This window comes from Lethenteron reissneri, chromosome 17 (assembly GCF_015708825.2).
Source record: "Lethenteron reissneri isolate LAM-NWPU_2019-01 chromosome 17, ASM1570882v1, whole genome shotgun sequence".
In the NCBI taxonomy this organism is placed as follows: domain Eukaryota; kingdom Metazoa; phylum Chordata; class Hyperoartia; order Petromyzontiformes; family Petromyzontidae; genus Lethenteron; species Lethenteron reissneri.
Genome location: NC_083795.1, coordinates 4687939 through 4702083, shown reverse-complemented (window position 1 = coordinate 4702083; position 14145 = coordinate 4687939). Strand labels below are relative to the sequence as shown.

The 14145-nt window shown below is 44.0% G+C and overlaps 1 protein-coding gene across 2 annotated transcripts in view; it reads left to right on the top strand.

Moving 5' to 3' along the window:
• Positions 1 to 14145, top strand: part of LOC133343353 (lysyl oxidase homolog 3A-like) — a 38699-nt gene that overhangs the window by 3159 nt on the left and 21395 nt on the right. For both annotated transcript variants that reach the window (XM_061552888.1, XM_061552887.1), the window contains exons 3-4: positions 1024 to 1187; positions 11498 to 11712. In XM_061552888.1, the coding sequence (XP_061408872.1) occupies positions 1024 to 1187; positions 11498 to 11712 (379 nt within the window). The remainder of the gene's footprint in view (positions 1 to 1023; positions 1188 to 11497; positions 11713 to 14145) is intronic.

The following is a 14145-nucleotide window of genomic DNA, read 5'->3' as shown; positions in this document are numbered from 1 at the left end:
CATATTTCAAGAAAATGTTAACTTGTAACAGGTATTATTTTTGTGGCCAACATTATCCATCTGCCCTGAAAATATTTTTATTCCTAAACTTCTATATATTTTTTTTATACATATACTGCACCCAGACAAACAGCATCGATGTGGAAACAGAACAACAAGAAGGTGAGAGGCATTGACATCCAGAAGGATTACGAGAGAGTTTATAGTGAGTGTTTGGTTGTGTAAGGACAGACTGCGGGAACCCCCAATAACGTTTAAGTCGAGGATAATATATAAGCCGGGCAGTGGTTGGTGTGCACCAGTCGTCTAGCATTGTGGAGGCTTAGGTTGACGGTTGGCTCAAATGTTGCGCAAAGTCCCTTCCCATAGGGGCATTAAGGTGTCATACCCTGGCTCTCCAGGAGAAGGCAGTAGAGCAAGTGAACTAATTTGCCATCTGTTTCCATCTGTATGGAGTGTTGCCGCCTTGCACACGTGGGAGTTTTTTTCCCAGGTGCTCCGGTTTCCTCCCATGTGTGTAGTGTAAATACTCATCATAAGTGGTTGAAAACATCTTAGACTAAAACCCCAATGCAGAACCCTCCTGAGAAAGAGTCCTACGATTTAGTGTGCCTTCCTGGATAAATAAGTAAATTATTCTTAAATCAACACTTGTTTTCAGTTTCCACTCATTGAAACTGCAAGTTGAGTTGACTTTTATGTTCAGGTCAGATCACTGAGCCAGCGTTGCTGAGATCCTACCGTTGAAAAAGTCTCATCTCTCGTGTCATTCTCGAACACGCACGGAGGGGGGGGGGCGCTCTGTGCTTTGTGACATTTCTGATTTCCGAAGTGACGGATTCCTTCGTCTCGTGACGCGACTTTTGGTCGTGTAATTTTAGAGAGAAAAAAAAAGTTGGGGGGGGTGGAGGGTGGAAATTAAAGGAGCACCGTCTGATAGTGAAGCCGCGGGATGCAGCGGTGTGGTGCGTTGAAGCCGTGTTGTTGTCTGGCCCGTGCGCTCGCGACGTGAACGCTCCCCAGGGAGGATCTGGCTGGACAACGTGCACTGTCGTGGAAGCGAGCAGAGCCTGGCGGAGTGCGTCTCGCGCGGCTGGGGCGTCAGCGACTGCAACCACGACGAGGACGTGGGTGTCGTTTGCAAGGAAACGCGCCTCAAGGGCAGCCCGGAGTTTAACGTCATCGAGGTGCCCGTCGGAGGTTTTTCTTTTCTTTGTCGGTGCCTTCATTAATGTCACGTTTTAGGTCCACATGTCTTTGGACTCCTGTAATAGTGGGCCTTTGACTAAATCATCTGCAATGTGCCCGATCTACTCACATCTTGCAAGTTGAGCAGCCTGGACAGCGCTGGTTGGAAGACCACCATGCCTAACAGGTGTTATAGACTGTGGGGCTACGTTGCGGGTCAGAAGAGGACAAGCGTAGCAAAATCCATTGTTGCACTGTGCTTCTATGTCCTCGCGTCTAACCTCACCGCCTTCACCAACTCGCACTTACCAGAACGGTGAAGTATAGTTGACTAACCCTCGCGAACTGCACTGCAAGAGGAGGCCCACATCCAGCAGTGGATTAACGACAAAAGGGCTGTACTTGACTCATAGTGAATGTACGTGAGATGAGAAGAGTATGTATGATGATGATGAATATTGTTTTGTGCTAGTGTATGTTTTTGGTACGTAATATGCCATGGATGATTTTCCATGTCACAGCGCATAAGCGTTCGTGATTGGAACGAGATTTGCGAGCATTAGAAAAATATGTTGTTGATTCGCAAGTAGAATTAAATAGGATGAAGGGGGGGGGGGAACGTTTGCACATGTGTAAGAGTTTTAGAAATGGACTCTTTGGAAACGCCGCATCAGATGTTTTGTTAAATCAGATTTAGAGAGTGGTTTCACCTCCCATTAAGTACAACAGACAAGTTACATCATGGGATCTTCTTTGCCAGTACCAAAATATACTAGAAGGGTTTTTCCCCTTTTTTCTGGCAAACTGACACCTTTTGCAAGGAATCATGCTTACATTAACCACAATACCTGCAGTCAAATGCAAACAAAAAACAATACTCTGATAATTTATGCATTGTCTTTGAAACTGATTGGTCCACACCAGAGACAGCTTTCTTTGGAGCCTAGTCTCATATGGTGTTCGACCAGATGACGCCAAAACACCATATGAGACAAGGCTCCAAAGAAAGCTGTCTCTGGTGTGGACCAATCAGTTTCAAAGACAATGCATAAATTATCAGAGTATTGTTTTTTGTTTGCATTTGACTGCAGGTATTGTGGTTAATGTAAGCATGATTCCTTGCAAAAGGTGTCAGTTTTGTTGCTAGAAAAAAGGGGGAAAACCCTATTAGTATAAAAGACAAGTTATCAATACATAAATGTTCATGATCTACGCAGTGTGATGTAACCAGGGTGTCAGGGTGGCAGAGTGGTAACACGTATGTCTTACAGCAAGAACGGCCTGGGCTCCCGACTCGAGTGCCTTTCTGTGTGGAGTTTGCATGTCCCACCCCTGTCCTGTATGGGTTTCCTCCCAGTGTGAAAAAAACCCCATTGTAACAGGTATTACCTAAATATATCACGATGCAAAAAAATCACCTACAAATGACTCAATTGGGATTACTCATAGTAACATCGCCCTGACTTATGAATACTTGACAGGACCCTCCCAAAAAGAGTCCTGATACTTGGTAAACAAACTTAATAAACACAATATCTCAGCTTTTCAACAAAATTCCGGTGAAGATGAGTCAAAAGTACAATTCAGATTTCACGTCTTTGAGGGACTGCAATACTTCCATTACATGTGTTCGCTTCTCTGTGGCGACCATCTGCTTAAGCTCAGGCTAGCTTGGCCTGGGTTATTGTGGCCTTACGTCTGGCTCAGCCTGTGTTTACACTCGGGGCTGCTAAGGCTACTTGTGTGTCCTGTGAAAACAGACCGTGGCCAATCCAAGGCTCCCTGTCTGCTCCGTTTACCGGCACTGTGCTATCCGTCTGGGCAGCGAAGCCACAAGCGTGCCAAATACTCGTATGGCGGCGGTGGCAGCCTGTCGTGTGTTCCCACGTGCCAATCCTCCTCTGCTGAGTCTGAAATTGGTGCCCCTCCAGTGTGTGCGTATGTGTGCTCCTCTTTGAATGGTGGGGAGCGATAGTTTAGTGGTTAGCGCACTGCGCTACGAGATTGATTCCCTACTCTTTGGTTCGGTAAAGTCACGTAGGTAAAAAAATAAAATAAATTGGTGCTACGTGACTTTACCGAAAGAACCAAAGAGTATGGATTCGTGCAGTCACGAAAGTTTAAAATCAAGATTGAGATTGATTCCCACTCACGACCAATAACTGTGACGAATATTTTAACCGGTTCTTGGCCTCTCTTAGGTCGACTCAGCCATAGATTATTTGGCTGTTATATAAATCTCCACATGATAAGCCACATTGTTGAGCTATCATTTGTGGCCAGGTGCATTCTTAAAAAGAAGATAATATTTTAGTGAGATGTACCTGGTAAAATAAAACATGGTTCGAGTTTAGTTCAAATAAGTACCTGGCGTGGTGTGTAACCACCAGCACTGGGGAGACAAAGGTGGCTAGGGGTGGTGTTGGCCACGTGCCACCCCCTGTGTCGTGCAGGCCTTAATAGGTGCTACTCTGCAACAGTGTTTGCCCCAACAGTCTAAAGGCTATACAGGCCATCTTTGTCTATGGTCAACTTTGAGAGATTTGCAAATCGATCATGTACGCTGTATGTGCCGCACATTTGTACAATATCTGAATGTTTGTGTAATTTTGACTAATTGCTTGAAGCAGCCCCGCCTTCTAAATTATTATATTTGGGTGGGAAAATGTATGTAAGCACCATCATTTGCAGTTGTAATGGCTGCATACACAAACGCAGTGATCTACTGTTGTATCCGTCTTCTAAATGTTAAGTTTCATTTTATGATACACAAACACGATCTGCAATAGTTGGAGGGTGATGGACAATATCCAAATGTAGTTACAACTGAGCAATGTGCGTCACAGCCTTTCTCCCTACACAGGACCTTACACCTCTGGAGTTAGAGCTATGCAGGACCTATGATAGACAAAACAGATGATAGTATTACTCATTGTATTGATTATTTCCATTTTCTTAGGTTTTTTCGGTAAAGTCACGTAGGTAAAAAAAAAATTTTACTTTTAATAATTTTAATTTTTTACCTACGTGACTTTACCGAAAAAACCTAAGAATATGAATCCTTGCAGTCACGAAAGCTTCAAATCTAGAATTATTTCCATTTTTTTAAGTTTAACATTTACTGCTTCGTGCTCTCTCGCTGAAGTTTCGTAAGCCCCCATTTTATAAAATCGCACGTGACGATAAGCCACTTCGTTGAGCTTTCATTTGTGACCAGGTCGCTTCTGAAAGAGAACTATATAGCTCAGTGGGCCTTACCTGCTAATAAAAGAAAAGTTCACAGTTAGTCGTAGAAGGTTGCGCTGCAGTGCTAGTACGACGTAGCAGCTTGTGCGTCTCAATACCATTTGGCCAATCGCTTCGGCGTGAGCTAACGCATCGTGGACACGCACGCACGCACTACCCCGGCCACTGACTGCACGTCGCTGTGCCGACTGCTGGAGAATTGGCGGCTGCGGTTCTACCAACTGTACGCAAGATACATTTTTTTTGGTCTGGCAGACTTCCACCGCTCTCTCTCTCAACGGTATGTCACTTAGCTCTCTCTCCGTGAAAGCCACGTGTCTCGGTTGAGGCCGTTTCGTTCGTAAGGTGGACGTGCAAGCGACTGCAGCATCGGTGTGTCGTCTGTACACGGAGCCAGCAAAGAGAAATTTACAAAAAAAAAAACCTTACAGGTGTTTAGAGTTGCCCCCTCCCTCCCCTCCAGGTATGCCTAATGGAGGTTGTTTAAACATCGGCGCTATGCCAAAGCATTCTTCCCAACATCATCTGCAAAGAGTTGCATGGCTTAAAAAAGTATGAGCTGATCTGCACCAGCTGTAGTTCAATGCAAGATTTGACGCGATGAAGCACGCGTCTGATAAAACACATAAACCCGCGTAGAGAAAGTACAGGGCACTTGCCTGCAATCATATGTTGTGCCTACAAGTATGCTGTACTTTATCATATATATGAAATATATAATTATATAAATACATTTGAAACATGTAATAACATAATGCAATGTATAGCTAAGATCAGGGCAAATCTATGATTAAAACGCGTGACTTAATACATTCATTTACAGCCCCTTGTTTCCATCCACTGCTGGATGAAGGCCTCCTCACACTGTCAGTCATGGGTGTTTCTGACTGCACGTGGCCACACGAGCCAGAACCGGGAGCGACGTCGAACTTAAGTGGCCAGGGTCATCGCGCAGTGCGTAGTAAAGCCACTGCACCGCCACTGACCTCCCAACGTATCCCACGGAAGCACAAAAAAACGCACAGCGTATGGAATGAAATGCGACGGCTCCATTCAGGCAGGCACGACGCTCTTTTGGGTTTAAAGTCTCTGTTCAGGGCTACGTCAATCCCATACGTTTGAAGACGACACGCACGCAAAGGTCTCCACGGCGCCCGAGATGTTAGTGACTTTCGTTTAATTTGTGCCATCACTGTCACGTGTTTGAAGCGAAACTATCGTGTACACAATAGACACATGTATAGAGCAGAAGCTGGCAATGCTTGTGCACACATTGCATAAGCATCGTTCTGGTATATGCAACACCGAATAATCATTTATCGTTTTTTTTATACAGAATAATTTATGCAACTACATCGCAACAACGCTGCACAATCTGTGAACACGGAGGCGCACGTATCAAGGTGTTTTCAATGAATGAGTGTTTTGTACACGTGGGAGGAAATTGTAAGACAAGGAGAAAACCCAATCTGTGCGAGGGGGAAGCAACACCATCCCATACGTCTGTTGCAGGTGGAGGTCAGTCTAGCTAAGATCAGGGAAAATCTATGATTTAAACGTATGACAACTTCTCCGTTTCACTGTGCCGCCTTCTCCTGGCAAGCCAGGATATACATAATATAGGGTTTTGGGTCAGATCGCGTTATTATAAATGTGCCACATTTATAAATTTATAATTTTTTAATTTATAATTTATGAATAACGCAATCTGACCCAACAACCTATATTATGAATAATATTGGTCGCCAAAGCCTACGTGTTAAGCCAGGATATGTCAGCTCGACGCCGCCGGTTAATCGAGTCCTACAACATTTGTGCGATCCACCAAGCCCTCACCTCCACCGTGCTGGATTATCGTCTCGTCCTACCGCTGCCCAGCGCCCTTGCGTTCCACGAGTGCGGGAGGAATTAAAGCCCGCAGTGTTCTCATATCCCGCTGATTCAAGCACCCTTGGGATGTAAGCACACCTGGCATTGCTCCCAACCGGTGTGCTTCTATTATGTCCTGCGTCTAGTGAATATGTAAATTGGTTTTGCTTCTTCCAGGTCAATTAATTTAGCAACTGTGTTCAGTAGGTGAAATTATACCCTTTTGTATATACTTTGTGGCGATTGTAGGAGCAGCTCCTTGCGGCACCAGCAGTCACGTGAACCTATTACGCACGACATATACGAATCTAGAAATGTCCATTCCTATCCACAATATGTGATGCGTGTATTGTGAGCTTGAGTAGTTAGCCTATTGGTTTAGGTGGAAAAGATAGCATGAATAATAACCACAATGTGGTTTCAAGGACATTTGCAACTTCAGTATTCCCTCGTTATTCACGAACTTTCTATACGCGAATGGCATCTGGAACTCTACATGACTGCATCGAGAGAGAGAGAAAGTGATGCGAGAGAATGTTACGCGATAAATTGATGAGTTTCAGTGAAAAGAGAAAAAGTGGTGAGATCAATTGATGAGAGACAAAGTGATGGGAGAGAGGAATGAGATAAAGTGATGATATAAATACGTGTTGTTATGATCATGTTCATGTATGTAATAGCTTATTTAAGTATTTATTTAAGGCAATTCATTTAAAACATGTTTCCGTAGGCCAGTATCATTATCCGTGAAATGTGCCATTCACAAATATCTCTGGCACGTATCCCTCGCGAATAACGAGGGCATTCTGTACTGTACGGTCAATTTTATTTTCCATCGTGGGAGTTCAGATGAGGCTTTGGACTCTTTCTCTATCATTTCCTGTCCAGGTGTCCCATCAACGTGTGTGCCTTTTGTCACGTTCGACGACATTGTCAGCACACTGTGACCCGCTCGCTGTTGTCCAGAGCTGTCCGCCGTGCAATTTAATTTGAGAGCAGGTCTCCATAACTCGTTCTCTCTCGGTGGCGATATTACCTTTGACGTAAGTCTTCTATTTTTGACACCGTATGTGTGCGTGCGCCTTTAAATTGAGACGAGTGGTCAAATGCGCTGTCTTATTCGCTTGTTGCAATCATGACGCAAATTGTTGATGTCTTTTTTTTATATATATAACAAACAAAAAGTTGAAATTACTTGGCAGTGTGCCACAATGAGGTGTCTACAGGAAGTGTAGGTGACAAAAATTGGAAAGCGCGGCACTATTTTACAACACTTGACTTGTAAAAAATGTCACGAAATATGGATAGTTTTGTTGCCTTCCATAGCCTGCGCCTTGTGAATGAGAATTCATCGGCTCACTATATAGTAGTCATTATATAGTGTCGTGTATACCCAGTTACCTAATGTTAATATTCTTGGTTCTTCTTGGTTCTTTCGGTAAAGTCACATAGAAGGGAAAATACGTAACTTTACCGAAAGAACCAAGAAGATGAATCCCTGCAGTCACGAAAGCTTTAAATCGAAATTCTTGGTTCTTTCGGTAAAGTCACGTAGAAGGGAAATAATAATAATAAAATAATATAAAACAATAAAAATTCTCACGACGTTTCGATTGCAACACAAGCAATCAACATCAGGTGTGAAATCCACAGAAATTAAAACAAATTCAAAATGTTTCTAATTTTCTTTCTGTGGATTTCACACCTGTGTAGAAAGCAGTTCTGAATCACGTGTGCCGGAGGGGGGGGGGGGTACAGGTCTAATATAAAGACAACTACTGTGTAGCGTAAACATCCTTAAAACCTGGGCATCTTGCATGTACACACTTTTAACATTGTACTCTCAAATCGCTTTGGCCTCCCCTTGCACCATGAAACGGAGGAATGTGGGCTACATGTCCTGTTGCCATCCACTCACTCTGAGCGATTCAGTGAGAAGTGAACTCCCATTATCAGATCGTGCCCCCCTTTTTGTGTCATCCTATCGAGATCGCCCCCAAACCTGACCCTTGCGGCATTGCCCGTCACGGTGAGCAGTTTCTCGGCGAGGATAAATCTACACGGAGGTGGTGAGAGTGCAGCCACTGGCCCCAGGCCACTGCCCAACCTCCCAGAGACTTGATGAATGGGCGGAAAAGACCGTCCCACGAGACTATCCAAGCCACTGCAAGAACTTTGTTAGAAAGGGCTGCTTCATAAGCACTGCTGTTGTTTGACCCCCTTAGCAGCTTGTACTTTCGCACACATCCCCCAGGATTACCCAACGATCATTTAACAAACCGATGGGTTTTTCCCTTTACGTAATGTCGGATTTTAGTTTCCTGTCGTAAAAAAAGTCAATATGCTGTGACGGTCGGATGGATGTTTTTATATTTTAAGGAGGCAAAGAGCGATATAACAACAAAAACGCAGCTGAATGTTTTCATTACAACTGCACGTATCAGCATCTTAATGAATGGTTTTCCAGAAGGCCCAGAGAGAGAGAGAGCGGCATTTATACAGAAATAAAGATATTTAGCAAACAACATTCTTCTTAATTCAATCCAGACTCCCAAAGCTTGTAAACTCATGCACACCTTTTTCTTAGGATTAAGCAATTTTGATGAATATGTCTTAAGATTTACTGCTTGTGCTGCTTTGTGCAATACATTTTTTCCACAGTACAAATACATATCCAGTAAGAGTCAAAAAATTCCATGGAATATGCCACTGCTTCATAATGCAGGCATCTGTACGTAATTAGATGCGGTGAGCTGAGGTTATTATATTATTAGTCTGTACCCTATGCTTGGCAGCAGTCGAAAAATGTGAATTTTTGGGCCACACTTGAAAGCATAGTTTTTGTGCTGATAACACTACTTTATCTTAATAATTTAGGTTCCGCTATTTTCTGCTGTCTCTATCCAGACTGAAGGTACACTAACAAAATAATGATTGCATACTTGCATATTAACCCGTTCCAATTATTTTGTCGTACATGTACATCATCCGTTTTTCTTCCGATTCCTTTCTGATGACGTATGTGAAAAACTGAAATAAAATAACTATCAGTACTGAGGCTCCCACAAGGCCATGCGGGTGGGCGTGTAGCACAGTTTGGCACCAGCTATCATAGTGTGGTCGTGTCGCTATGGTTCTCTGCGGTGAGTGCAATGTCTTTAAAAACAATGGCGCTACGCCTCTCTAAATAAAATAAACGCTAACCGCTTGCGCGTTCCAAAATTCAGCAGTGAACGGGACCCACCGTGCAACTTGCAGACATCTCGGAACGGGAAAGGGCTAGCAGCCTTATTACCGCTAGATGTCTCTAAAGTAAATCAATACAGGAGTAATAATGCACCACGCAATGCAATGTAAGGATGCTACCATGGTATAATGGCTTGCACACTTCACTTGAAACAATGGCCAGGTATCTTAAATCCCCCCCCAACCCCCTCGCTTCTGTTCACGCATCAGCTGGTCGACCGGCAGGTCATATGTGGTGGGGTCAAGTGTGGGTACTCAGAGGTCTTCAAAAGCAATCTGGCCACATGGCAGTCGGCCAAATACTCCTTAAAGTGCCCTCTAGAGCTCATCTCGTGCGGAGGCCCTTCCACCAGCAGTTGCTGAGCAAGCAATTGCAGGGCTGCACCTTTACAATTAATAAAAGTAAATCTATATGCAGCTGCCATTATAAGATTCTGCATAAATAGGGGGTAAAAAATTGCACACCTGGAGAGTTTGATTTTGAGTGTGGATTTTTTGCAGATTGTTTTCCAGCAGGGAAATGTGGGATATTATGTAACCATTTTGGAGTGCTCCGCTTAAGACGACTGCCACCTTACTCGGTCACTTTCACGAGTGCCACACACATCGGCAAGCTTCTAAGCAATCTCACTTTCATTACTCTGTTATTTCATCATTTGTTTCCATCAACAATATTGTCTCGCAAACACATTACCTCTGATGAATACATCTGCTGCACTATTAAACTAAAAGCCACTACACGATTCCAGCAAACATTTATTCAAAATGCATTTTGCTGGGACTATTCTTGCACTGTATTCCTTCATACATGCCTTAAAAAATAACAGTCAGCACACATTTCATTTTTTTCGCATTATTATTTCTTTTACATTTCATTTTTGTAAACGAGGTTGTCTCTTTTCAGTGAAGTGGAGGGGATGCGTCACACCCGCACTCGTGCCTGACCCGGTGCAGTTTAGCACTTCTACTGTGGCTACTGGCAAGGTGGATCACCGTTTTTTTGGTGGAAGTCACGTGGTCACACAAAAAAAACCATTGTGTCACAGCAGAAGAATGCAGGCAGCAGACTCGGTTGTGTAGCCAAGAACCCACGAACTGCTTGATCCAAACTCAGAGCTGCCTGGAAACATCAACAGCTCTCCGATGCACTCTCGTTGATTGTGTTCCAGAGAATTGTTCTTTTTAAATGACCCAGTGCAGTGTCCCTCGTTTCTCATTTAATTCCAATCGCGATGCGTTCACGTGTCACCACACCCGTTCACGTGTCACCAAACCCGGTCAAGGAAAATCTAACACGAATCTTCAACACAGGGAGTATACCGCAGTTGGCACGGACCCTGGCGCAGGGAATGGAGTGCGGCGCTTACGTGGAGCTCGGTGCAGTTGCACCGCCTGCACACTCGATAGCTACCGCCGCTGGGTCAGGAAATGAAGCACGGCATTTGTTGCCAAAAGCAAAAGGTCTCCGATGTGTTTTAGGGGTTATACTCGCATTCTGTCCGACATTTCACCCTATGCGCTGGGGAAACTTTCGTGAAACATCTTTCCGACCGAACAATGCGCGGTACAACCCAAAAACATATCGGTGACCTATGCAGCAAAACCGTGAAAACCTACGTAGCCAAAAGCGAATATTTATCATTTAGGTAATAACCAGGTGGCTCAGCAGGAGATTGAGCTGCTTGCATTTAAATCCTACTGGAGGATTGACTCGGCTAATCATCCCTCCAAGCTTCGATTAGATGACTACCACTTTGCTGGAAAGTCAACAGCAATTTTTCTCTGGATTGGCTCGCCCCTGCCATAGAAAAGTTGAATTTGGCTCGGGGCTGTCGGTGTTTCACGAGAACAGCCTCGATACTCATTTGAACAAAAAAATCACTTTTGACTTTTATGAACGAATGAATGAATCGACTGAGCTCCCCCATGTCACCCTGCCCGTCTGCAGACCGTGCACGACAACCGCTTGGAGGATGTGCGCCTCCGCCCCATCCTCCCGGCTGCCAAGAAGCGGTTACCCGTGACGGAGGGCGTCGTGGAGGTCCGCTACATGGGCTCATGGCGCCACGTGTGCGACGAAAACTGGACCCCGCGTAACAGCCGCGTCATCTGCGGCATGATGGGATTCCCTGCCGAACGCAAAGTCAACCGCGTGCTCTACAGGTCGGTAACGGGGGGGGTGGTGGACGTGATGGAGATCGGCCACAGCTGTTATCGGCTGAAGAATGGGCAGCCACTCGAGTATACGACTGCACGCACAGCGCCGCTGACAATCCACCGCTGGATTGAGGGCCTCCCCGTGCCGTGTGGGTCGCGGGGGTTATTTAGGAGTGCTTCACGCCACGCTGGTCGGTGCCGGTTAGTGAAGGCGGAGGGTGCAGACGTAGCAGTACAGAATTGCAGAAAAAAACTATTTATGTTGTTGCCACTTGATTCATTTATGAAAAATAACCATACAAACATATTTAATTCTCTAAGCCGGAGAACGTTTGCATATTCTGTACCTCCCTATAATTGAGTGAAAATGTCCTAAAATGGTCGTCTTTGAAGTCTAAATCGGAACTCGAAGCTCGGTGAAATGTGGGTCACGAGGAATGTTCAATTACGGCTTGGAGAGGGAAACTAAACCCGACAAAAGAGGTATGGATGTGGCTTGGGGAATGCGTGGCATGCTCCAGAAAGTCGTGCCATCCTGTTTGCTGTCATTTGACGGCTGCCTGTGGCTTGGCCAGACAGAGCCGAGGGCGTGCAGGCAGTCACAGGGCAGCCCCGTGTCTTCCACACAGCCACCCTTTATTTATTTATTATTACCCAGCGGAAACCCGCTCTAGAATCGGCAGTTGTCGTGACATGCTCGGCGAGTTCAACTAAATCACGTGCAGGTGCTGCTGAATAGAAGTTATCAGAGCTTGTTCTAAAAAAAGAAACTGACCATTTTGTGTTCCTTTTATAAACCAAGGCAACCACCGTGTTACATGTTAAACCGCACCTCCAAGCGCACAAATGCTAATCTAGTATAAAAGATGTGCAGGTGCGTTACACTTCACAATCATCCTCAATCCACCAATAGATGAAGGCCTCGTCACGCCACGTTGGTCATGGCATTTTTCAATGACCATACTTCACGCCGGTTGGTGAAGGGGTGGGTGGGTGTCGGAGCGCTCGGTCGTGTCTGATGTCGCTTGACACCGATGGCCAGAAATTGAACTCTGGTTAGCCGGTTTATAGTGTCGCATGCTAACCACTGTGACACCACTCCACCCGGTAAGTGTATTAGTGTAAAATAATAAAAATAAAAAATAATAAAATAATTCTCACGACGTTTCGGCCACAACGCAAGCAGCTGGTCTTCACCTGAGGACGGCTGCTTGCGTTGTGGCCGAAACGTCGTGAGAATTATTATATTATGTTTTATTTTTATTATTTTATTATTTCCCTTCTACGTGACTTTACCGAAAGAACCAAGAAGATGACTCCCTGCAGTCACGAAAGCTGTAAATCGAAATGTATTAGTATAGCTATATTATTGTGCCTGACATGGACAGCAAAATACAACTCACGTTATCAGCTGTGAATTATCACAGATGACCAGTCTCCAATGTTCATTGAATAGTGAACAACTTTTTAAAAAAATTCTGCTATTATTTTGTTAAGTTCATTGATTTAAATATGATTTTCAAAATATCGACTATCGCTGCTAATTCGTGAAGAAGCGAGAGAAATATAACTACATTCGTGTTAGTTATGGAATTTTCTATTTTCCATAGAGAGCCACTTCTGGCATAATTTTTTTTGTACTTCAAGTGCCAATTTGTAATTGGATGTAATCCGTCTTGTGCGGCTCTTTACACAGTAGCGTCCTGATTGCAATTTCATTAGATTCATGACATTTATGTTATTGCACAGTCGTCTCCTGATTTTGACTGTAATTATATCTAATAGATCACAGGTAATTTATTTCGACTTAAAACTCATTCACTGCAGCATAGTTGCAATTATTTAACAGCATGTAAAGGATATGTACATTTTGATCCCATTCATTAGTATGATTAGTTTTATCAAAATGACTTTTTACAATTTCCCCCCAATTTTCAAAAAAATATTTTAAATCAATAAACTACCCATATTAAAAAAAAATTTTGAATTCCAAACCCCGTATATGCGACACTTTATATATCTTTACTTTTACCTATTACATCGTATCGCTGAGACAAACAACCTCATTTCGAGTTCTTACAGGCAGAGAGGAAGCCACCACAACTCCCAGTGTGACCCAAAAACAATAAATACCGTGGGAACAAAAGTTATCCACTCGGGAGAAATGATCTCTTATTTCTCTGGCAAATTCCCCGCCACCACACAATAGGGCATCGGCTTGCCGTTGCCAATCGCTTAATTTTTTACATATGACCGAAATTCAGAGTTATAATTTGTCTTTTAAAACTTGTATTACTTGACAAGTCGTCATTAGCAGTCGTGAACAAATATTCTTAGGTTTTTGCGGTACTTTACCGAAAAAACCTAAGAATATGAATCCTTACAGTCACGAAAGCTTCAAATCTAGAAGTCGTGAACAATCCACAGCTGGTTGAAGTC